We start from the raw sequence: 20,283 nt of genomic DNA, 5'->3' as shown, positions 1-20,283 counted from the left end.
CGCCCGTTGCAGGAGTTCCTGGACGCGCGCTGGATCCAGACGACGGGCAGCTTCGAGGAAAGGATCACACTCGACGAGAGTTTCCGACGAGCGATCCGGTGGTGGGGCACCCGCGCATATCTGACGGCGGGCATGGACTTCCAGACCCCGGGCCACCAGAAGACAGTGACCACGGATGCCTCCCTGGAGCGGTGGGGAGCGCACACCGAAAACCTGCACGCGAGGGGTCTTTGGCTGCCGGCAGAGAGGTCCCTCCATATCAACGTCCTGGAACTCCGTGCAGTGTTTTGGGCCCTCAGGTCCTTTCTTCCGTCCCTCAAGGGCAAGGTGGTGAGGATCTGCACTGACAACACCACCACCATGTTCTACATCAGGAAGCAGGGCGGTACCAGATCCCCAGCCCTGTCCAAGGAGGCACAGGATCTGTGGCATTGGGCCGTCGCCCAAGGGATGTTTCTGGTGCCGTTTCATCTGGCAGGAATAAAAAACACCATCGCCGACTCGCTCAGCAGAGAGCTGCACTCGTGCCACGAGTGGGAACTACGACAGGATCTAGTGGACCGCCTCTTCCGACGGTGGGACACACCCCAGATCGACCTGTTCGCGACGGCGACGAACTCCAAGTGCCGGAGGTTCGCCAGCAGGTTTCCCCAGCCGAGGAGCATGGGCGATGCTTTCTCGTTCCCCTGGGAGGGCCTGTTCCTATATGCGTTCCCTCCATTGCCGCTGCTGATCCGGCTCATCAACCAGCTCAAGAGGTCACGGTGCAGGATGATCCTCGTCGCACCTGCGTGGCCGAGGCAGATATGGTTCCCGGACCTTCTGGACTTGTCAGCGTCCCCGTCAATCAAACTGCCAGTGGACGCGGATCTTCTCTCCAGGGAAGGAGGCGCCATCCTCCATCACGACCCGAAGTCGCTGAACTTGCAGGCCTGGCTCCTGCAGCGTTAGAGTTTGGAGGTTACGACATACCGGCCGACTGCAGAGAGGTTCTTGCAAAGGCCAGGGCGTCCTCAACTCTTAAATGCTACGGACACAAATGGAAGAGGTTCTCTTTCTGGTGCCACGCACAGAAGATTAACCCTCTACGGATTACGGCTCCCCAAGTACTGCCGTACCTGCTGACGCTGGCCAAGGCTGGACTGGCGCACGCTTCCATCAAGATTCATCTTGCTGCGATCTCCCGATACACCAGAACCACGGGACGGTCGTCTTTGTGGTCTCATCGTCTGGTGAAAGAATTCATGAAGGGACTGTTCAGATCGTTCCCGCCGGTGAAGGCCCCGGCGTGGGAGCTCAACGTGGTGCTGACCAAGCTCATGGGACCACCGTTCGAGCCTCTGCACTCGGCTCCGTTGAAGTTCTTGTCGTGGAAAACAGCGTTTCTTGTGCCATCACCTCCGCACGACGGGTGGGAGAGATCCAGGCCCTTTCCTGCAAGCCCCCGTACTTGACTTTTCACGACACGAGGGTAGTGCTCAGGACGCACCCCTCCTTCATGCCCAAGGTGCCGTCGGACTTCCACCTCAACGAACCCTTGGTGTTGCCTGTTTTCTTCCCGTCGCCTTCGTCGCCGGCTGAAAGGACTTTGCACTCGCTGGATGTGGCTAGAGCGCTGAAGTTCTACGTGACCGCACAAAGTGTTTTCGGAAGACGTCACAACTTTTTGTGAACTTTGGACCTGTCAATCAGGGGAAGGCTCTCTCGAAGGCTTCCATTTCCAGATGGCTCTCCGGCTGTATCATGTACTGCCATCGGTTGGCAAACCGACCGCTGCCTGGCCGTCCGGGAGCCCATTCCACCAGAGCGATCGCAGCTACCACGGCGTTCCTATCTGGTGTGCCCTTGCTGGACATCTGCAGGGCTGCTACGTGGAGGTCGATGCACACCTTCACGAAATTCTACTGCGTCGATCGGGATTCCAGGGAGGAGTCCAGGGTCAGCCAAGCAGTGCTGCGCAACCTGTTCGCCTAAGGTGAGCCTGGTGAGGAGGTAAGAATTGCTTAATGTTGAGTTTTGATGTAATGCTTAATGTTGAGCCTTTGCCACCTCCCGTGGTTGTGCATGTGTGTACTGCTGTGTATTCTTTTATTCATGAGCATGTGAATCCATGCCAGACCCCATGCTGGAGAAGGAACCAGTTACTTACCTGTAACTGTTGTTCTCCAGCATGGGTCTGGCATGGATTCACATGCGAACCATCCCGCCTACCCCTCTGCGGCTCTTCACTTGGTCATACTGCCTCTTCACGTGCTACCATGGCAGTCATTGGCTGTGGTCAGTATGACGCAGAGATCAGTGATTGGTTACTACTACGAAAGACAGATCAGAAACGAAACTGATACTGATTTTTCTTTACCGAGGATTCCCAGCCTGACGACGGGGAATATTCATGAGCATGTGAATCCATGCCAGACCCATGCTGGAGAACAACAGTTACAGGTAAGTAACTTGTTCCTTATCCTTATGGACCACACACCTATAGGCCTGCAGAGGCAAATTACCAACCTGGCCGCATACCTAAAAGATAACAACCTTCAGATGAATAAAGAGAAAACAAAGATCATGGTCTTTGAAAAGCACAAGAGCAAAGGAAAGAGCTTCACGTGGACGATCGCCAACCAACCATTAGAACTTGTGGATGACTTCAAATATCTGGGAGTAACTTTGAACAAAAACAGCAAAGAAGCCCCAATGCAAGAGTGCTTATTGGCAAAGACATGTCTCTTAACCACCCAGTCCAGGGCCATCAACAGGAAATATGGACGCTTCACACTATCCCTGCTATTGACTTTCTACAAATCGAAAGTCATTCCTAGCCTTACCTATGGAACGGAAGCCATGCCTTACCTTCCAAAAAAACTATGGCCGAAGCTGGAAAGACTATATTGGAAGAAGGTCCTTAACGTGCCACCATATATGCCGATCTCTCTGATCAGGAGGTAGCTAACACTCCAATCCCTAAGTTCCATCATGGCCAGGAATGAACTAATGTTATACAGAAAAACCCTGCTACCCTCACCTCACCACCTTTCATCTTAAATGCCATCAGCAAGGAAATACACGCAGGGAACTGCAAAATGTTTGGAAACTGGGCCTCCAAGAACAGACGACTACTGGAAAAGGTAGACAGCTCTGAATCAGAGCTCATCTGTAACCCATAAAAGGGACAAAAACGGATTCTTGAAAAAGATTGGATCCAAACGCTGGAAGAAGCGAGCCTTGTCAAGTCGTCACAAGATCTACCACTCAATACAATTAAATTGAACGTAATTCGCACCTATCTGGCAAAATGTCCTGATAGGAAGCTGTGTGAAAACTTCATGAGAATCCACCTAAACATTCTCCACACAAACGAGATCTTAACAAGAAGGAACCTAAGCGACTCTACAGGCTGTCGTTTCTGCTCACAGAGGGAAACGAAAGTAACTATAAAACATCTCCTTCTAAGTTGTCGGGGGCTGACTGCCGCACGCTCACGTCATCTGGGCCACCAATTCAAAAACGTACAGTTTTACGATGAAGAAGAATGGTGGAGCAGGCTAATGAGCGGGGACAAAACTGTGTGGGTTATAGCCGTAGTTGGCCTCTTTCAAGACATTGGTCTACTCAACAGACGAGCAACCGATACGCCTAACAATCCAAGTGACAAAATAAACATCTAATTACTGGAGCCAAATGGAACTTTAAGAACCATGACCACTGAAGATTAGGGGCCTGGAGCATGCATGGATTTTCTTACTTAATGAAAGACACACAGGAAAAATCATTGTAAAAAATAGTTTACATTTCAATTGAAACAAGTAAAAAATAAAAGAATTTAAAAAAGGTGTGCATGTTTTAAACTCCAAGAACCAATACAAATGTTTTCCCTTCCACCCTGGGACTTGCAGTACCGAAATGGCATATTTCACCTCTAGTTGTTTGTTATTTTTCATCAGGTTATGTAGTGCAGTGGTGAAGCATCCAGTCTAGAATGCGGTTTGATCCCCGAGGTCTGCTTTAATTCGTAAATTCAAAGAGGACATCCAATGTTTTTCTATTAGGTAGGGTGGACTGAGTCCACCCTCTGAATAAAGTGGGTGAATTCCGTCCCCCCTCCTGTACCCTCGACTTGAGCCCTGGCAATGCGTCTGCTCTCTTGCCCTGGGTGGTACAAGGGCCACATGTGTGCAGTCCAGGGTGGCCTAACACGTTGGGGAATTAGCTGGGTTTAGTGGGGAAGTAAATGTGGTGTTGCAGCGTCTCATCGTGGCATTCTGAACCTGTAAGATGATGTAGGAGAAGCATGGGCTACTGTGTTTTGGAATGGGCTTATATCACAGAAATGGTGCACTGTTAGGAAATTCAATATTGGGGAAATCGATGTTGCAATCTGCCTGTATCTAGTGCTCAATTTCTGCCTGGAGGCCATAGTTGGTGGACAAGTCTTGGCAGTATGTGACAAGGACTTGCTGGTCTGTATGGTCATGGTGGGGCAACCTGGGCCTTTACACCCTAGGTGTGTAGGGTATTTGGGCACTCTGACCCTTCTCTGTGCTTGGCGTTGCTTGAGAGGGGGGGCTTTTACAATGGCTGATGGACTACCTGATGGGGTGGGATGGGTCACCGGGTGATGAGCTGCCTGAGGGGAAGCTGGGGCTTAGGATGATGTGCTGCTTGAGAGGGGGCTGGGACACACGCTGATGGGCTACCTGTGGGCGGGGGCTGGGATGCAGTTTGATAAGCTGCCTTAGTGGTGGGGTGCTAAGGTGCAGGGTGAAGAGGTACGTGAGGGGTGCTGGGTTGCAGACCGTTGGGCTGCTGCTGTTGTTGCTGGCTTCCCCTCCGCACCTGTGGCAAGATTCTCTGTAGTGTGCTGAGGTGTACCGAAAAAGGTCCTGCTCTCTTCAGGTCTGTGGAAAAAGTGATTTGTTTGCCTTTTTATATATTAAATATTCCTTATTTGAATATTTTGACATGTGCTCCTAGTAGTAGTTGTCGGGAGAGCTTGTTAAATTTATTACGGCAACCTGTCTTGATGGCCACTTATACTCCTTCATTTAGTCAACTAGCAGTTGCTCGCTGCAGGTGCTAGTTGAAGAAGTAAACGTGTAAATTTAAAGCGTGAAATCCAGGCATAAATTGAGGCATAAATACAACGCCTTGTGTTTATTCCGCAAGTTCGGGGCATAAAGAGTATATGCTCTTTTGTCATTCAGGAGTTTTGTCCGGAGCGTAAAAGTGAGGAATAAACTATTTACGGCTGGATTGTATGCCTTGCATTTATGTATTTGGGGCTTATAAAGTGACCCCCTATAGCGACCCCCTATAAGTATGTTGGGGCGGCGACTGCCACCATGGAACTAGCGCAAGCGGCTCGAGGACCCTCAGCACAAGCACCACAGTTTACAAATCACATAGAGAACCACCCTACATGCTATTTATTTGTATTTTATTTATTTGCTATATGCCCAGACCCGGAGGTATCACAGCGTAGGTTACAGAATGCTTGCTTAGCTGGTTGCAGTACAAAATCAATGCAAAACAGTACAATATTTACAGAATGCTTACTAATCTAGTTACAGCATACAGTACATATATATATTAAATAAGAATATGGTTACAAATTGCTCTCAATAGTTTTGCTGTAATAATAAAACATGACAGGAATAGACATGATGCTTCAGTCATACAGGTTAAAAAGCCAGGTTTTAAAAAAGAATTTGAATGCCTGATGGGAGGGTTGAGATCTAATACTAGGTGGAAGGGTGTTCCATAATTTTGTGGCCAAGACCGCAAAACTGTTTCCCCCTGCCCTAGATCTTTGGTAGCGGGGGCCTAGGAGAAGTGAATCGTTACTAGACCTGAGGATTCTGGTGGTCTTTTTGTGGACTATGGCATTGTTCAGGTAAGTGCGGGCTGTGTTGTTGAGGCACTTGTGCTTAACACAGAGTGTTTTGAAGGATATTCTGGCTTTGATAGGGAGCCAATGGACCTCCCTTCTGATTTTTGAGATATGGTTGAATTATTTTTATGCCCAAGGCTGCTCGTAAGGTTTTATTTTGTAGAAGTTGGAGTTTGACAATATTGGATTTGGAGGCACCTAGCATTAATATGTTGCAGTATTCTAGCTTCGACAGTATAAGAGCCCTGGCTAGAGTAATGCAGTTTTGGGGAGTCAGGAATGTGTGACTCAGAGCAATGAGCTTTGAGGTATAGGAGATGGCAGAGGAAAGTGCATTGACATGGTTAGTCAGTGTTAGATTAGTATCGAGGTGAGCCCCTAGTGTTTTGGCATGGTAAAGAATGGGGATGGGTGTGCCGTCAATGGTTATGGAGTTGTAATCGCTGTGGAGAGCTTTGATTTTTGCTGGTGATCCCACAATGAGGATCTCCGTTTTTCGTCATTAAGGCATAGACTATTATTTGCCATCCAGTTTTGGATAATGGCATAGATTGTGTTAATTGTGATCGTGTCTTGCTCATGATTGCCAGAGATCGGGATGAGGATCCGTGTATCATCAGCGAAATGTGTGTAGATGACTCCCATATTATCTAGTGCTGCAAAGAGTAGCTTGTTGTAGGCATTATAAAGGGTTGGAGATAGGCAAGAACTATGTGGGACTCCTATTGGGACTCGGATGGGGACAGCTGCTTCTTTTCCTATGCTTATTTTGGAGGTACGATCTAATAAGAATGATTTAACCCATAGCGTGGCTTCTTGGGAGAAGTTGAAGTTGGTATGCAGGGTGTTGCAAAGTTTGTCATGGTCGACCAGATCGAATGCGGCCTATAAATCTAGTAGTAATAGTATACTGAGGTTCCAGAGACTCTGATAAAGTCCATTTGGATTTTTGAGTCTAAGAGTGCTGTTTCGGTGCTATGGTTAGGCCGAAAGCCTGATTGTCTGGCACCTAAGAGGTGGTTCTCTTCTAGGTAATTTTGAATTTGGGAGTAGGCTGTTTCATCAATTATTTTGAGCAAAAACGGGACGGTGGTTATTGGGCGATAGTTTGTGGGTATTGCCGGATCGAGAGAAGGTTTTTTTGAGTAATGGGGTAACCCAGGCTTCTTTAATGCTGGCAGAGACCTTCATAGAGTTAAATGAAGCATTAACACATTTAGTGATGATAGGTGCTAGGGAAGGACCACATAGTTTCACAAGTTTAGCTGGGAAACATTACCCTTTGCAATTGGAGGCTTTGAGTTTAGATATGGGCTCAAGGACTTGCTTATGACTGACCTGTGTGAATTTAAATTCTGTTGTTGGATTTATCAGTTCTAGGACTGGCGAAATGGCGGCAGGGGTGGGTTTGCTGTCGAATGAGGTTTTTTTTGCTAAGATTTTGTTTTGTAGCATGTCAATTTTTGATGCCAGAGCATTTTGTATGGTTGTGCACCATGCACTTGTGTTAGTGAGGATTTTCCAGTTCTTTCAGAATGGCAAAGAGCTCTTTGGAGTTTGACGTTGCATCAGTGGTACGTGAAATAAGAGCATTGGCTTTTTGTTCTATTAAGGTGGATTTGTAGATTTGGTTAGCTTTAGTGTCTATGGTTTTTGATTTAGAATGGATGTGTTCCAATGCCCTTTTGTTGCGCCTCAGTGCTACTAGTTTGTCATTAAACCAGAGGTTTGAATGCTTGGCTGGCCGTGGAATTTTAGTTTTGATAGGTGCTAGTTTGTTACTTGTGGCCGTGAGGCAGGTATGTGAGAAACTGCGAGGGTACTGGGGTCAGATTCTATATTGGTTTGAGCAGCTAGTGCCTCTAACAGGACCGGGGTGATAGTCTCTGCTGTTAGTTTTTTTATATTTCTTATTTCGATGGGGTTGGGAAGTGTGGTGTCCCTCGTTGCTGTTCCTTGCGGGAAGATTTGGAAGCAGATGAGGTGGTGATCAGACCAGTTGATGTCTGAGATTGAGTTGATGGATAGGTTTGCGTTGAGGGTAAGTATCCAATCTAATGTTCTACCTTTGATATGCGTGGGAGCATTCACAATTTGTGTGAAGGTCATATCAGATAGAGAGGAGTGGAGGGCACTTGCTTTATGGTCAGAGGTGTCATTGAAGCCAAGATTTAGGTCGCCAAGTACTATGAATTTGGTATTTGGTTTGATGTAGGGCGTGATGAGAGGAATGTCAGATTCAGGATGGCTGAGGTGGTTGGGGGCTCTATAGGTGATGAGGAGATTGAAGGTGGTATTAGATTTGGTTGTGAGTTTGACAAGGAGTAGTTTGTAACCTTCCAAATTGTCACAGGGGCAAACTCTAAATTGCAGGTGACTTTTGGCTATGAGGGCAACCCCTCCTCCTAATGAATTGATATAGTTGGATTTGAGTATGGTAAAATCAGGTGGGATGGCCGATGTGAGTGCTGGGCCGGACGGTGGGTGCAGCAAAGATTCTGTAATAACTAGGAAGTCAAGATGGTGATCTAAAATAAGATCATGTATCTCAATAGCATGGGCACCTAGTGAGCGCACATTGATGAGCGCTCCTTTGAGGGTGGGAGGAGGTACTGGGCTAGGAGTGCTAGAGGGGAGGCGAATATAGGACTGAGCGGTTAGTGGGTTGATGTTGTTAATTGGGGTGGATGCGGCAGTAGTTTGAATCACAACTGCAGGCAGGATGGAGGTGTGACTCTCTTTGATTAGCTGTTTGGGTGACTGAGCATTACTTCTAGTAATGGCATGTTGAGGCCAGTACGTGTTGACAATCTGGTGTGTCTGGTGTGTCCTATGCAAGGGTGGGTGGATACTCTCTGTGGCGGGGGTAGTCTGGCTTTGAGTCGGCATGTCCGCTGAGGGCCGATGCAAGGCAGGGTGTGGGTTTTGCTGAATTGGGGGGTACCAGGGGGGGTGGTATCGTCTTTAGTAGAGTTTTTGGCATAGTGATTGAACGTGTGTGTTATGGGTAGTAGCAGTGAGGTCTGATGGAAGTGGACAGTTTTAGGAAGGAAAGGGATAGGGCACGGGGCAGAGTAGTGGCTGGGGCATCCTAGCTTGACTAGTCCGTTGCCTACAGGGATAAAGGCTCCACCTGAGCATGGAGGTGAGTCCATATTAAGTGGGAGCAATCCCATGGTGAAATAGGTAGGTATTCGTTGTGCGTTCTGTGGCGTGGGGGCGGTGGCTTGTCTGGAGCTTACAAACAGAAGATAGATACAGAGGGTGAGCATAAGTAGTACCCCTCTGGGCTCAGTATTATGGTAGAATCGTGTAATACTGCTATACTGGGTGTTGGATACCTCTGCACTGAGTACGCGTACCCACCGTAACAGCTCTAGATCATTCTGTGGGAGGACAGAGGTTAAGCACAAATAGTCAGTGTCTTGCAATGGGATTGATTACGGGAGATGTTTCCAGTGTACAACAACTTCGGGCATTGGGAATCACAGTAAGGCAAGTGGGAGAAATCACAGTGCTTGCTGTAAGAGGACTCACCATATAGTCTGATAGGATTACACCAAATGGGAGCAAGTTTAACAAAGTAAGAAGTCTAACATAGGGTACCAAAGCAATTACTGTTGCAATCAAGGTAAAGCATGACAAGATATGATCATCAAACTGAATGAGTGCTCTAATCTATAATGCAAAAAACAGTAGTTAGAGCCAGCAACGTGAGCCATGGTATAGTGACGCCAATGACGCATGGGTACAGTTTAGTTAGCATATAACGCAACGGTTCATATAGCGTATGAGTGATACTGTTGCTTATTCATGGAATACAAGCATATTCATTGCGGCTGAATACCAGAAGTTAGGCTGAGGCTTTAACATGCAAATACAAGAAAGTTCGTTATTATAGTCATTGCATATACAGTAGAGAGCACATATGTTGATGCGGGTGGGGGAAGATGTAACTTTCTACTGCAGTTAGGAACAGATATTGAGTCTCAGTATGGCTGAATGGATCTGAGGCGCAACTTTGCAGACAACAGGCGCAGCTCCGAGGGTCGGTAGGGAATGCTTTAGCCACTGGCATGGTAGGGCTGTGTTTCCGATTGTTAGTGCCGGGTAGTAGTAGTAGTCTAGGGGGGATGTGTGGGGTATTCGCGCAGAGAGCGTAATTCGTATGGAGGGGCTATTACCTTAGAAATCTGTCGACTCTCCTGATTGGCACACAGTAAGATAACCCTCATTGGTTTATATGGTGGAACACACAGACAATAAAATCTTACAATGGTCAATGCATGGCAGAAGCTTTTCTAGTTGCCATGCCAACCAAATATAATTCTACTCAGCACCCCTTCCCATCTTTAGCATTGCTTTGGTCGCAGGCTAAAATGCCTTCACATGCACGAACACAAAAAATGGAACAAAAGATGTTTAAGATTTGTCTACCATGTGTTAATTCCATAGTATATTCTGCGCATAAACATAATTTGGCTAAAAGGCATGACGTACATACACTGCATTAAAACCTTTTACTGTGGTTCCCTTTGGATTTCAGGGGTATAATTTATTTCACCACGCTGTTTAATCTCAACATTGCTCTGAGACCAAGATTTATAAGGTATCACGACTTCCACTCAATGTGCTTACAGTATATACAATAAATATTTTAAAGTTGTAAAATGTTATCACAGCAATTTGAAGGTTGTGTAAGGGTGAGAACCCTGTATCTCCCCTTGTAGATTTCCTGAATACTAACGTTTTTTTCCCAAGCCGTTATCATTTTAAGAAAGCTTTTCACCATATTTCAACATTTTGGATTTACCTGGAAAATATTCACGAATTGAAACTATTCAACAAGCATGGCTTCTTATTATTAAAGAGGTGTTATTTAGGATGCTTCTAGGAGGCATAAAACGGTTGTGTGTTGTATTAAGTAAGGGCTGATTACAGTCTCCATATTGTGGCTATTCAGAGGTTGTACTTTTGAGTCACTAATGTACGTGTGTACTTTCTTCCAGCCACTCCATGTACCCTTTGCCAGCTTTGCAGATTGTGTGTTCGGAATTGCATAGGAAGATCCAGATTACATCTTGTTCCTCAACTTCAGCTTCCAAAGATATTGACGGATTTCCTTCAGTATCGAGAAAGTATTACAAACTTTTGAAAACCTGAAACCCAATAACATATTGTAGTCTGTATATTTTCTGTATTTTTCATTATAAAAGTCAATGTTATAAAATGTCTTCATATTACCAGTTAGAATTTTGCCCGCTCTTCTGTCTGTTCCCCTTGGCCTGCGTTCTCAACCAAACCAACATCTCGTAATGTGACTGACAGTAAGAAAACATTTTATGTACTAATCTCATATGTTGTAGTTTTTGCAGTTCAATAATCTTCTGGTTTTTGTTTCATGTGTTTAATACAATATAGCTAAAATGTTTAATGACCGCACTGGTGTTACATTTTCAAACCTGTTCGGCAATGGTTTGTCACTCTTCACAGCTTCTCTTACAAGTTTTGGACATTTCATAAACTGTTTGGGCCACAGACACTAACTATGGGTTGCATTTTCTTATATTAAACAATGACAAATACATTATAATTCTATCGCTCAGATAGTGCTGCACCATATTGAAACTTTCCTATCCATTGGGCAGACCTTGATGGAGGTCTGCTTGGCTCACCTGAATGTCTGATCTCTGCTTAGTACACTGTAGCAGCCGTAGGAGCATCTCCCTTAAAGATTTCTCAACCACGGTCAAAGTGAATTTCAAGAAGTGTGCTTCGTCTTTTTTCAAATGTTGCCCATTTGCTACTTTAAGTGGGTCTATCGAGTGTTTATAATAAACAAAAAGGGCCTCCACACGAGTTGGGCGGTAGCCCTTAAATCCGGCGGTAATGGTATTAGCGCCATCAATACCGTTCTGCCGGATCACGACTGTAAATCCTGCCAGCGATAATACAGGCAGTGCTATTACAGCTGTAATAGCGCAGGCTGTAATAGCGGCGACAACCAAATGTGCTATGACAGACCTATCACAAGTACAGCGTTAGCGCTCCTAGCGCTGTCAATCTGGCGCTAATACCGCTAAAAATACCCCTGGACAAATGCTAGAGGTAAAAGAACACATGTGACAGTAATAAAGGCCCAGGTGGAAACAGTGCACACACAAGGCCTACAAAAGACCCACCCATGCCCCACACACCGTCCCCAACACCATTTAGCGTTTAGGAGCAGGGAGGAGACAGTAATAAAGGCCCAGGTGGAAACAATGCACACAAGAGGCCTAAAAAAGACCCACACATGCCCCACACATCCTCCCCAACACCATGTAGCCATTTGGAGCAGGGACGAGACAGTAATAAATGCCCAGGTGGAAACAATGCACGCAAGAGGCCTACAAAAGACCCACCCATGCCCCACACACACTTCCCAACAACATGTTGCCATTTGGCGCAGGGAGCCTTGATGTTGAACTCTACATGCTGCGCCAGGAGTTACAGAGGCCTGACAACCAGCCCATGGCACAGGAAGCAGGGGGGAAGGTAGGAGTAGTTGGAGGAGGAGGAGGAAGAGACCAGCACCAGCAATGCGGCCAGCCATCCCCAGGGCCAAGCCAGCACCCTGGGCCTTGTCTGATGGGCAGTTTGTATCTGAGTACAGGCTGGACAGGGCAACCATCACCCAGTTGCTTGACACAATCCAAGGTGACATAGCTAGCCGGATTGCCATCAGCACGGCTGCGCCCCCACTCGTGAAGCTTGTGTCAGTACAACAGTACCTTGGAACTGGCAGCTTCCAACACACAGTTGGCATGATGCATGGTATGGCCCAGTCCACATTCAGTGCCATACTTGGACAGGTACTGGATGCACTGCTGCACCATTTGAATGAACACATGGCATTGCCTGCCACCCAGACACAGGTCAATGAAGTCAAGGCAAAGTTCTATGCCATTGCCCAACTCCCGAACGTGATAGCAGCCCAAGACTGCACACATGTCACACTTGTAGCACCCCGGCAAAATGAGGCAGCCTAGAGGAATCGAAAGAATTTCCATTCGGTCAATGTGCAGATGACCTGTAGCCCAGACCTGACTATAACCCACTGCTGCGCCCACTACCCAGGATCCATCCACAACTCCATGATGCTGCGCAACAGCACACTGCCAGCCTACATGGAGAGGCACCGAGGCCAAGGCACTTGGATAGTGGGTGAGTACAAATCCTGCATGAAATGCATGCCAAAGTGCACCAGATGAAGCAGGGGGCAGGCACACAGGAATGCTTACATGTCACCAGGAGACACAGCCAGCACCAGCGCAGCACCAGTTCCATGCATGTGTGGCACACAAGGACACATGCACACATCCCCCACACCAGAACACACTGAAGTTGAAGGGCACACACTTGTAAATTCACAATCACATATGGAAACACAACAACCACAATGCATCTTGAAAGCTTCTCACCCTGACACCCATCAGCAACATCACCCAGGGTAGCACACAGGTATGATATGTGAGATCAATGCCAAACCACACAAAAAATACCACTGTAAATGAGCAGGAAAATACACGATCATCAGCATCCCTGAGAGAGTGACTCTTGAATGGCCATTAACATGCATGCTAAAGAGCAAAATAATGCTCCATGTATCAAATGCCATACCAGCTACAGAGACAGCCACAAACCATTACTAATGAACATTGTCAGTGAACAGGCAGCTATGACGGGAGCATCATCCGTACGTGAGGGATGCACCACTGTGCCAAGAGGGAGGTGCATGTAGAAAGTAGTACACAAGGGACATGGCACAGATTGCAGATGAAACACAGGGCAAATGAAGACACCATAATCAAAGGACAAGTGCAAACATGACGCTACTTGTTCAGTATGAGTGTCACGCACATAGCCCATACAACACTGCTGCTAGCCCATTAACACCAAGTTCATGCAAATGTAACCTGCCACAGAATACTTTACTCATTGACACAGGCTTCATGTAGGGGTCAGATTATGCATGTCCCTAAGGATGATGGATGAATACCAATATGCCAATGACATAGTATGTACCCCTTGCACATTTAGATCACCATAGTGATTTGTTGCCTATCCATTGCACACTCAGTGAAGCACCCTAAGCCTAACGTACACATATTTTACCTGCAGGTGATTCCAGATACCCGCAGTTCACATGACTAATGACCCCTGCGTGGAATCCACAAACTCCTGAAGGCTGGCATATAACAATGCCCATAGTCGTACCCACATATGTGTTGAGAGGACATTTGGTTTGCTGACGGCACGTTTCCGGTGCGTAGACCGTATCGGAGGGGCACAGATGTATGTGCCTGAAAAAGTAGGAATAATTGTACTCACCTGTGCCATGCTGCACAACATCTGCTGCCGTAGGCATGTGCCACTACCCCCTGATGCTGATGCGCAACAGGCAGGGGATGGGAGTGACAATGACCATGTGCCCGTTGCTGGGGCCAATGAACACAGGGATGGGTTGAGGGAGGGAAGGATGGCCAGACAGGCATTAATTGACAATTTCTTTTGATTTGGTGTCAAAAAGATCACTTGCCAAATAAACAGCATTGTGCACATTCATGAATGCCCAAGTTTTCTGTCAAGTTTCAACAGGCTTTAATTTTTGTGAAACTAACTCCCTCCCCATACCAACTCCCCAGCACACATTCCCCCCTGCCCCCACCAACTCCCCAACACACATTCCCCCCTCCCCAACACAGTGCATATGGGTCAATGTGCCCGGCCCTCAGGCCAACAGTGCATTGTCCATCTAGGAATGGCGTTGATGCTTCCAATGTCCTACACCTTCTGGTGAGCACCATTGTGAATGACGCTGGAAACGTCGCCTGGGCGAACCCTGTAGGGATCCCTCAGTGGGGGTTATCGAGGTCGATGGAAACGATGCTGCCAACTGCAGCTGCTGGCGGAGGAGGTTATTGGCCTCACGCATCTGCTCTGCATGCGCTGATTGTATCTTGCAGAGTTCACGGACTCTCAGCCCAAACCCTGTGAGAGCCGCAGTACACCCCTCCACGACTTTATTGGTGCAGACATTGTCCCTCGCCATTGTTTTAGCTGCACCCCGAATAGCACTGCTGATTGCCTTTAAGTGACAGTTATGTTCGATCGCCATGCCCTCAATACACATCTGGTGGCCTCTATCACGTCCAGGTGTGCCATGACTGCTGTTCCCGGAGCTGTGGCTCTGTCACATGTCGGGCTGATTGCCCTGCCAGGTCTACGCAGGGTAGTGGGGGTGCTGTTGGTAGACATGGTGGCCTATCTGGTGGGGCTGCCATGGATGTCGGGGCTGCCGGCAGGTGACCCATATTAGGGGGGTGTCCTCATCTGGCACTCGTGTGTGCGCACGACTTCGGCGTGCAGAGATATGGGGACTGCGGCTTTCACCATGCAAATGCTCCGGGGTTCCTTGGGGTGGGACCATTTGGTGATCCGGACTATGAATTGGTGACAACACTGGTGCACCATGCTGCTCCTCACAGGATGTGTTGCCGTCTTCTGTGGTGGTTAGACTGGTGACAACATCAACATCCTGTGACCCCCTAGTGGCTTGGGGCCACTGAGGCGGTGACCCCCTGGTGGCTTGGGGCCCTTGAGGCGGTGAGACCCTGCTGCGGTGGGGTGGGGTGTGTCCTCTGCCTTGGTGTATCATGCTGGTCTCTTCGCGAGGTGGTGGTGCTGGTGGAGGCGCGTCTGGGCGTACGTCGGGATGGGCCTGCCTTCTCTTCTTGCACGTTGCCCTCCAATGATGACTGCGTGCCTGTAGAGTAAATAGGGTGTGTTATGAGGACAGGGCAACTTAGATTTATTGCATGCACTTCATGCTTTACAGGGGGTGAGAGGACAGTTTGTATCATGCTTGGCCATAACCTGTTTGTTATTCACAATGTTGGGATTGCTGGGGCATACTATGTGGAAGGAGGTGGGGCGGACACAGCTCGGACTTGTTGATGTGGCATCTTCAGATGTCTGATGTGAATGCACAGCTGGCATGCTGCTGTGAGGGTGGGTTGGTAATACACACGCACACACGACGTTGCTGTGGCCATGACATGGATCTGTGTGGCTTGGTGCTTACATTTATACATTGGATGTACTTCAGACTACTCTGGATACCTGGGGTCGCTAGGGTGCACTGGTAGAAGGGGCCATTCCTGGGTGGCTGCGGTACGTCACACACACTGCACCCACAGTGCCTGGATGTCAGACATTCACACCGGGTAGGGACGGGCAGACCAGTCACAATGCTATTTGCAAGTGGTTGGGGGGTGACTCACCTGCAACCTCCTGGGTGCCAGTACCTGCCTCCGCTCCTCCCACTCCCTCAATCGTACACGTGTTGATTAGGGTGGTGCACTGCTCCTCCCATGGTGTGAGCTCCGGTGGTGGTGGCCCTCCTCCAGTCCCCATGGACTCACTCCTGTGCTGGGCCAGGAGGCCACGAACACGGACCCGCAAGTCATTGAACTGCTTGCAGCTGTCCTCCCCATCTCTGGGGACACAGCCCACCGCTGTCACCTTCTGGCTGATGGATTTCCAAATCTGCGTGCACCGATGTGTGCCAGTCTTTTTTTGCTGTGGGCCATAGAGCTGATCCTGGTGGCCTATTAGCTCCTCCACCAGTATTGTCAATTCGGAGTCTGAAAACTTGGGTTTACGCACCATGCCCAGGTCAGACTTGCCCCAGACACGCTCCTGGGACATTTCCTGTGTTTTCAGGTAGTGGATGGCTTCCAGGGGCTGTGATTTTTGGCGGATTGTGATTTCCAAAATGGCTGGTGCTTTGTTTCCTGTTCCGGTGGTGACACATTTCCTGCAGTGCTATTAGCACGCGCTAATAGTGTGTGAATGTGCGCTGGGTTTTCGGGGTTTACAGCCGCTGTTACCGCCGGACACTATTTGCATTAACGCCATGTCCGTGTGCTCTTTCACGCCAACTCGTGATGGGACGTTGTTTACACCACACATCACGGCGTTAACACAAATACCGCTCTGCGGTATATGCGTCTGGATACCGCTCAAATCATGATGAGACCCAAAGACATTGGGAAGAACATTAAGTCTTTGTAGTATGTTATATATTGTTGCCGCCATTATGTGCCAGGCGTGCATTTTTTACTATCTACCCTCACTACAAGTTTCACCTTTTTCACATATGGGACGTACTTTCTTAGAGAAATACCACAGAGTGTAAATAATGCATCATCACGAGTAAAAATAGAAAAATGCATGCTTACACCCCATATTTTTTATATCTACCGTAAAGGTGGAGGTAATCAAATTTCAACATAAATGTGAAAACTACTGAACCCTATAAAGCATGCCATGGTCTCAGTAATGCAGGGTACCTTTAATCTTTGGCATTCTTTCAAACAAGCAAAACAGTAAAGCAACTATAAAATTAAGCCAACCAAACGGAGGCCAACAAAAGATTTAAAAAAGAAAAAAATTACAATAAGTACATAACACATTTCCCGAACCCCCAACACAGCCCCAAACAGCTGAAATGCTCATCACTCCAAACCCGATGATATTACAACGCATCCCATCTCTACTACCGCCACCGTAAACCAACAGCCCCCAAAGAAACCAAAAAGCCCATCTGTACCTATCCTCACTCAAACCCATGTCACAGAAAAATCTTTTTCACTTGGCCTGTTTCACGTACCACCTGAAATTGCCAAGAGTCTGTTAGCCCTAGATAATCCAACAACTAGCACTGTGTTAATTCCTTCATCCTCTTCGTCTCAGTACTTAGGTGGTTGTGGGTTTTGAAGACCATTAATGGTTTCTGATGAATAATAGTTGAGGGTTTTTTCCAAAGATGCCACATGGAAGATCAGTTCTACTTGAAGGAGAACTAGCATGGCAATTGGCAATTAGGGTATTGGGCATTGGGATCTCTCTGATGGGAAAGTGGGGGATGCCACGCCTCAGATAGCCACCCCCAGGGTCAGGATTAGGTAGCCGCTGCCGTCCCCTGGCCACATGGAAGGAGGCTACCGCCAGAGACTCTGTGATGACTCCATTGGATTCAATACAGTGTTCATAAGTGTAAGAGCAGCATTGTTTGTCAGAATGAGATTTTTAAAGACTCAAATTACCTTATGATATCATATGATTGGTTATTTATAACACACTTAATACCCAGATGTTTCTGGGTGTTACCGTAGAAACATTTATTTCCATGTGCTTGCAATAAATTAAAAACATGACAATTGTTTCCTTCCCAAATAATTTGTCTTAAGAGGTAGTACTGAAAACCACTACAGAAGGTCCCCATTCCAGAGGAAGGTTCTAGTTTCATCTTTACGATGATGCATGTGTTTTAATACTTCTCCCGTCCAACCAACAATAACATTCTTGTTGATCCTAGACTTCATACTTGCACGTTGTGGGCTTTCTGTGTAAAAATGGCTACTGGCAAAGAGGCGACTACAGAAGAAACTATTCTTAGCAAGGCAATCAACTCTTAAAGCGACAACTGTCTATCAGTGGGTGGAACACTCTTCTCATTATCACGTGAGCATGGTTTTCTCCAGGGCCCTGGAGTGGGTAGCTTGACCTACATTTTCCTCTTCTATGGCTGGGGAACATATTTTGGCAATTTACCCATTTTGAACTTTATGGGGAGCATTTAACTCCATTGTACTCATGGTAGAGGGAAAGCATGACTCGATACCCATGAATTAAGTGTGACCATGATTAAAAACTTTATGAAGGCGGTGAAGAAAAGGTACATTTAAATGTTAAACTGAATCTCGTACAGTTTTCCATACAGGAATCCAAAACAGGAAAATTGCATCTTTTACACTTGCTTCAGAAAATGTCTTCAAGGCAACTTCTAGCAGCACCAGACCAGTGGTCTTCAGGCAGGCATTGGTATGAAGATTAGCATGTACCACATCAGTCATTTTAATGTTTTTGAACGTCTGCTTTATATTGGAGAATAATTGGACATGGTGATCCCTCATCAAGGTGAAACCATACTATGAGATTACATTTTATAGTTGAATGGAAAAAGACATTTAATTGAAAATGATTGTACAAATGGCCATCCATACTTAACCATGTGTGCTTCTTATTAAACATGACTTGGTAAATGAATGCTGGTAAAATGGACTACTGCGGAATGCAATTGTTGTTCTGAAAAATACCGCTGTCCAGTCTATAGAAAGCTAAGCACCTTTAACTACAAGGATTTATCAAGTCATTGCATTTCTTACGTTGTATATTATAACAATTGTAGCTTTTGTAAAATATTTTGTACAAATGAATATATAAAAAGCAATGTGGTTATTTGTAGAACTCATTGAACGAATATGTCTCAAGAAGTAATACAAATGGTCCCGGTTGTTGAATAAAAATATATGGTTGTATTATTGGTAATCTTATTTAATTACTGTATGCACAGCAATATAAGAGTTTTCAGAGAAAAATGATAGTTGCATGTAAAGCAGGAAAGAAGGAAAATAAATAATGCATCTATTATTTCTTACAGAGCAGGCCTCAGAAAAAAACCCAGTGCAGTTATTGGAGTATCTTCTGATATGGATGAACTAAACTGTGAGACCTGTGGTTCCTGGGTGCGACAGTTGCATCCCAATAGTAGAGTACTGAGGTAGGGATGGTGTCCTCCGGGCTGGCAGGAGAACAAGAAGGGCTCACAAAGTGCCCAGTTGTCATACTGGCTTTCATGGCCATGGAGTAATAGAAAACCTCAGAGAGCTACAGGTATTAGAGTTGGGGCACGTGGCTCCAAAACTGAGAGACGTGGTGGGCCACAAAGACCTCTCCAACAGCCTTGGCTAGACAAGGGGATGCGGAGGAGGGCACACTGAAGAAGCAAACTGTTGTTAAAGAGACTACACAGTGTTGGGTGGTCTATGCTGAAAAACAAAGATGGTGGATGTGCGAAAATGAAGGAAGTGTTCTACTGTACACAGCATGGTTATGTCAGAGATTATAAGGGAGAAGTGACTGACTTGGGTGGAGTTTCAGGATGAAGTCATTATGGTCACGCCCCATTGGCATTGGCTAGCCGCAGGCTTATGTAGATCAAAAACCCAGCACAGACTCACTACAGTCTTCAGTGGATCATGTCAGAGTCCTTTCTTTGCCAGTTTGTAGGCAGTAAATGTTTTTTTTCCATTTCCTCTCTTTTCTTTTTCTCTTCCCCTGGATCGAAGTATCTAATCCCCAGCAAAGTACATTCTTTTTCCCAATCTTTCTCAGTTATGGCACACTTTACACTTAAAAACACAAACAAGAATGTGAAGAAGGCAAAAATCCTTATTGTTGATCATCACAAAGCTGTCTTATGATTGGTTGAGACATATTTGTTGCTC

The 20,283-nt window shown here is 46.7% G+C and overlaps 1 protein-coding gene across 4 annotated transcripts in view; it reads left to right on the top strand.

Annotated features, from left to right (window-relative positions):
• The window catches only part of ASB5 (ankyrin repeat and SOCS box containing 5), a 554,925-nt gene extending 535,611 nt beyond the window's left edge, over positions 1 to 19,314 (top strand). For all 4 annotated transcript variants that reach the window (XM_069631443.1, XM_069631444.1, XM_069631445.1 and 1 more), the window contains exon 7: positions 10,897 to 19,314. In XM_069631443.1, coding sequence (XP_069487544.1) covers positions 10,897 to 11,042 — 146 coding nt within the window. In that variant the 3' untranslated portion in view covers positions 11,043 to 19,314. The remainder of the gene's footprint in view (positions 1 to 10,896) is intronic.
• The last annotated feature ends 969 nt before the right edge of the window (positions 19,315 to 20,283 follow it).

Source organism: Ambystoma mexicanum, chromosome 6q, assembly GCF_040938575.1.
Source record: "Ambystoma mexicanum isolate Mex_15411 chromosome 6q, UKY_AmexF1_1, whole genome shotgun sequence".
Lineage (NCBI taxonomy): Eukaryota > Metazoa > Chordata > Amphibia > Caudata > Ambystomatidae > Ambystoma > Ambystoma mexicanum.
This window is presented reverse-complemented; position numbering and strand designations above follow the sequence as displayed.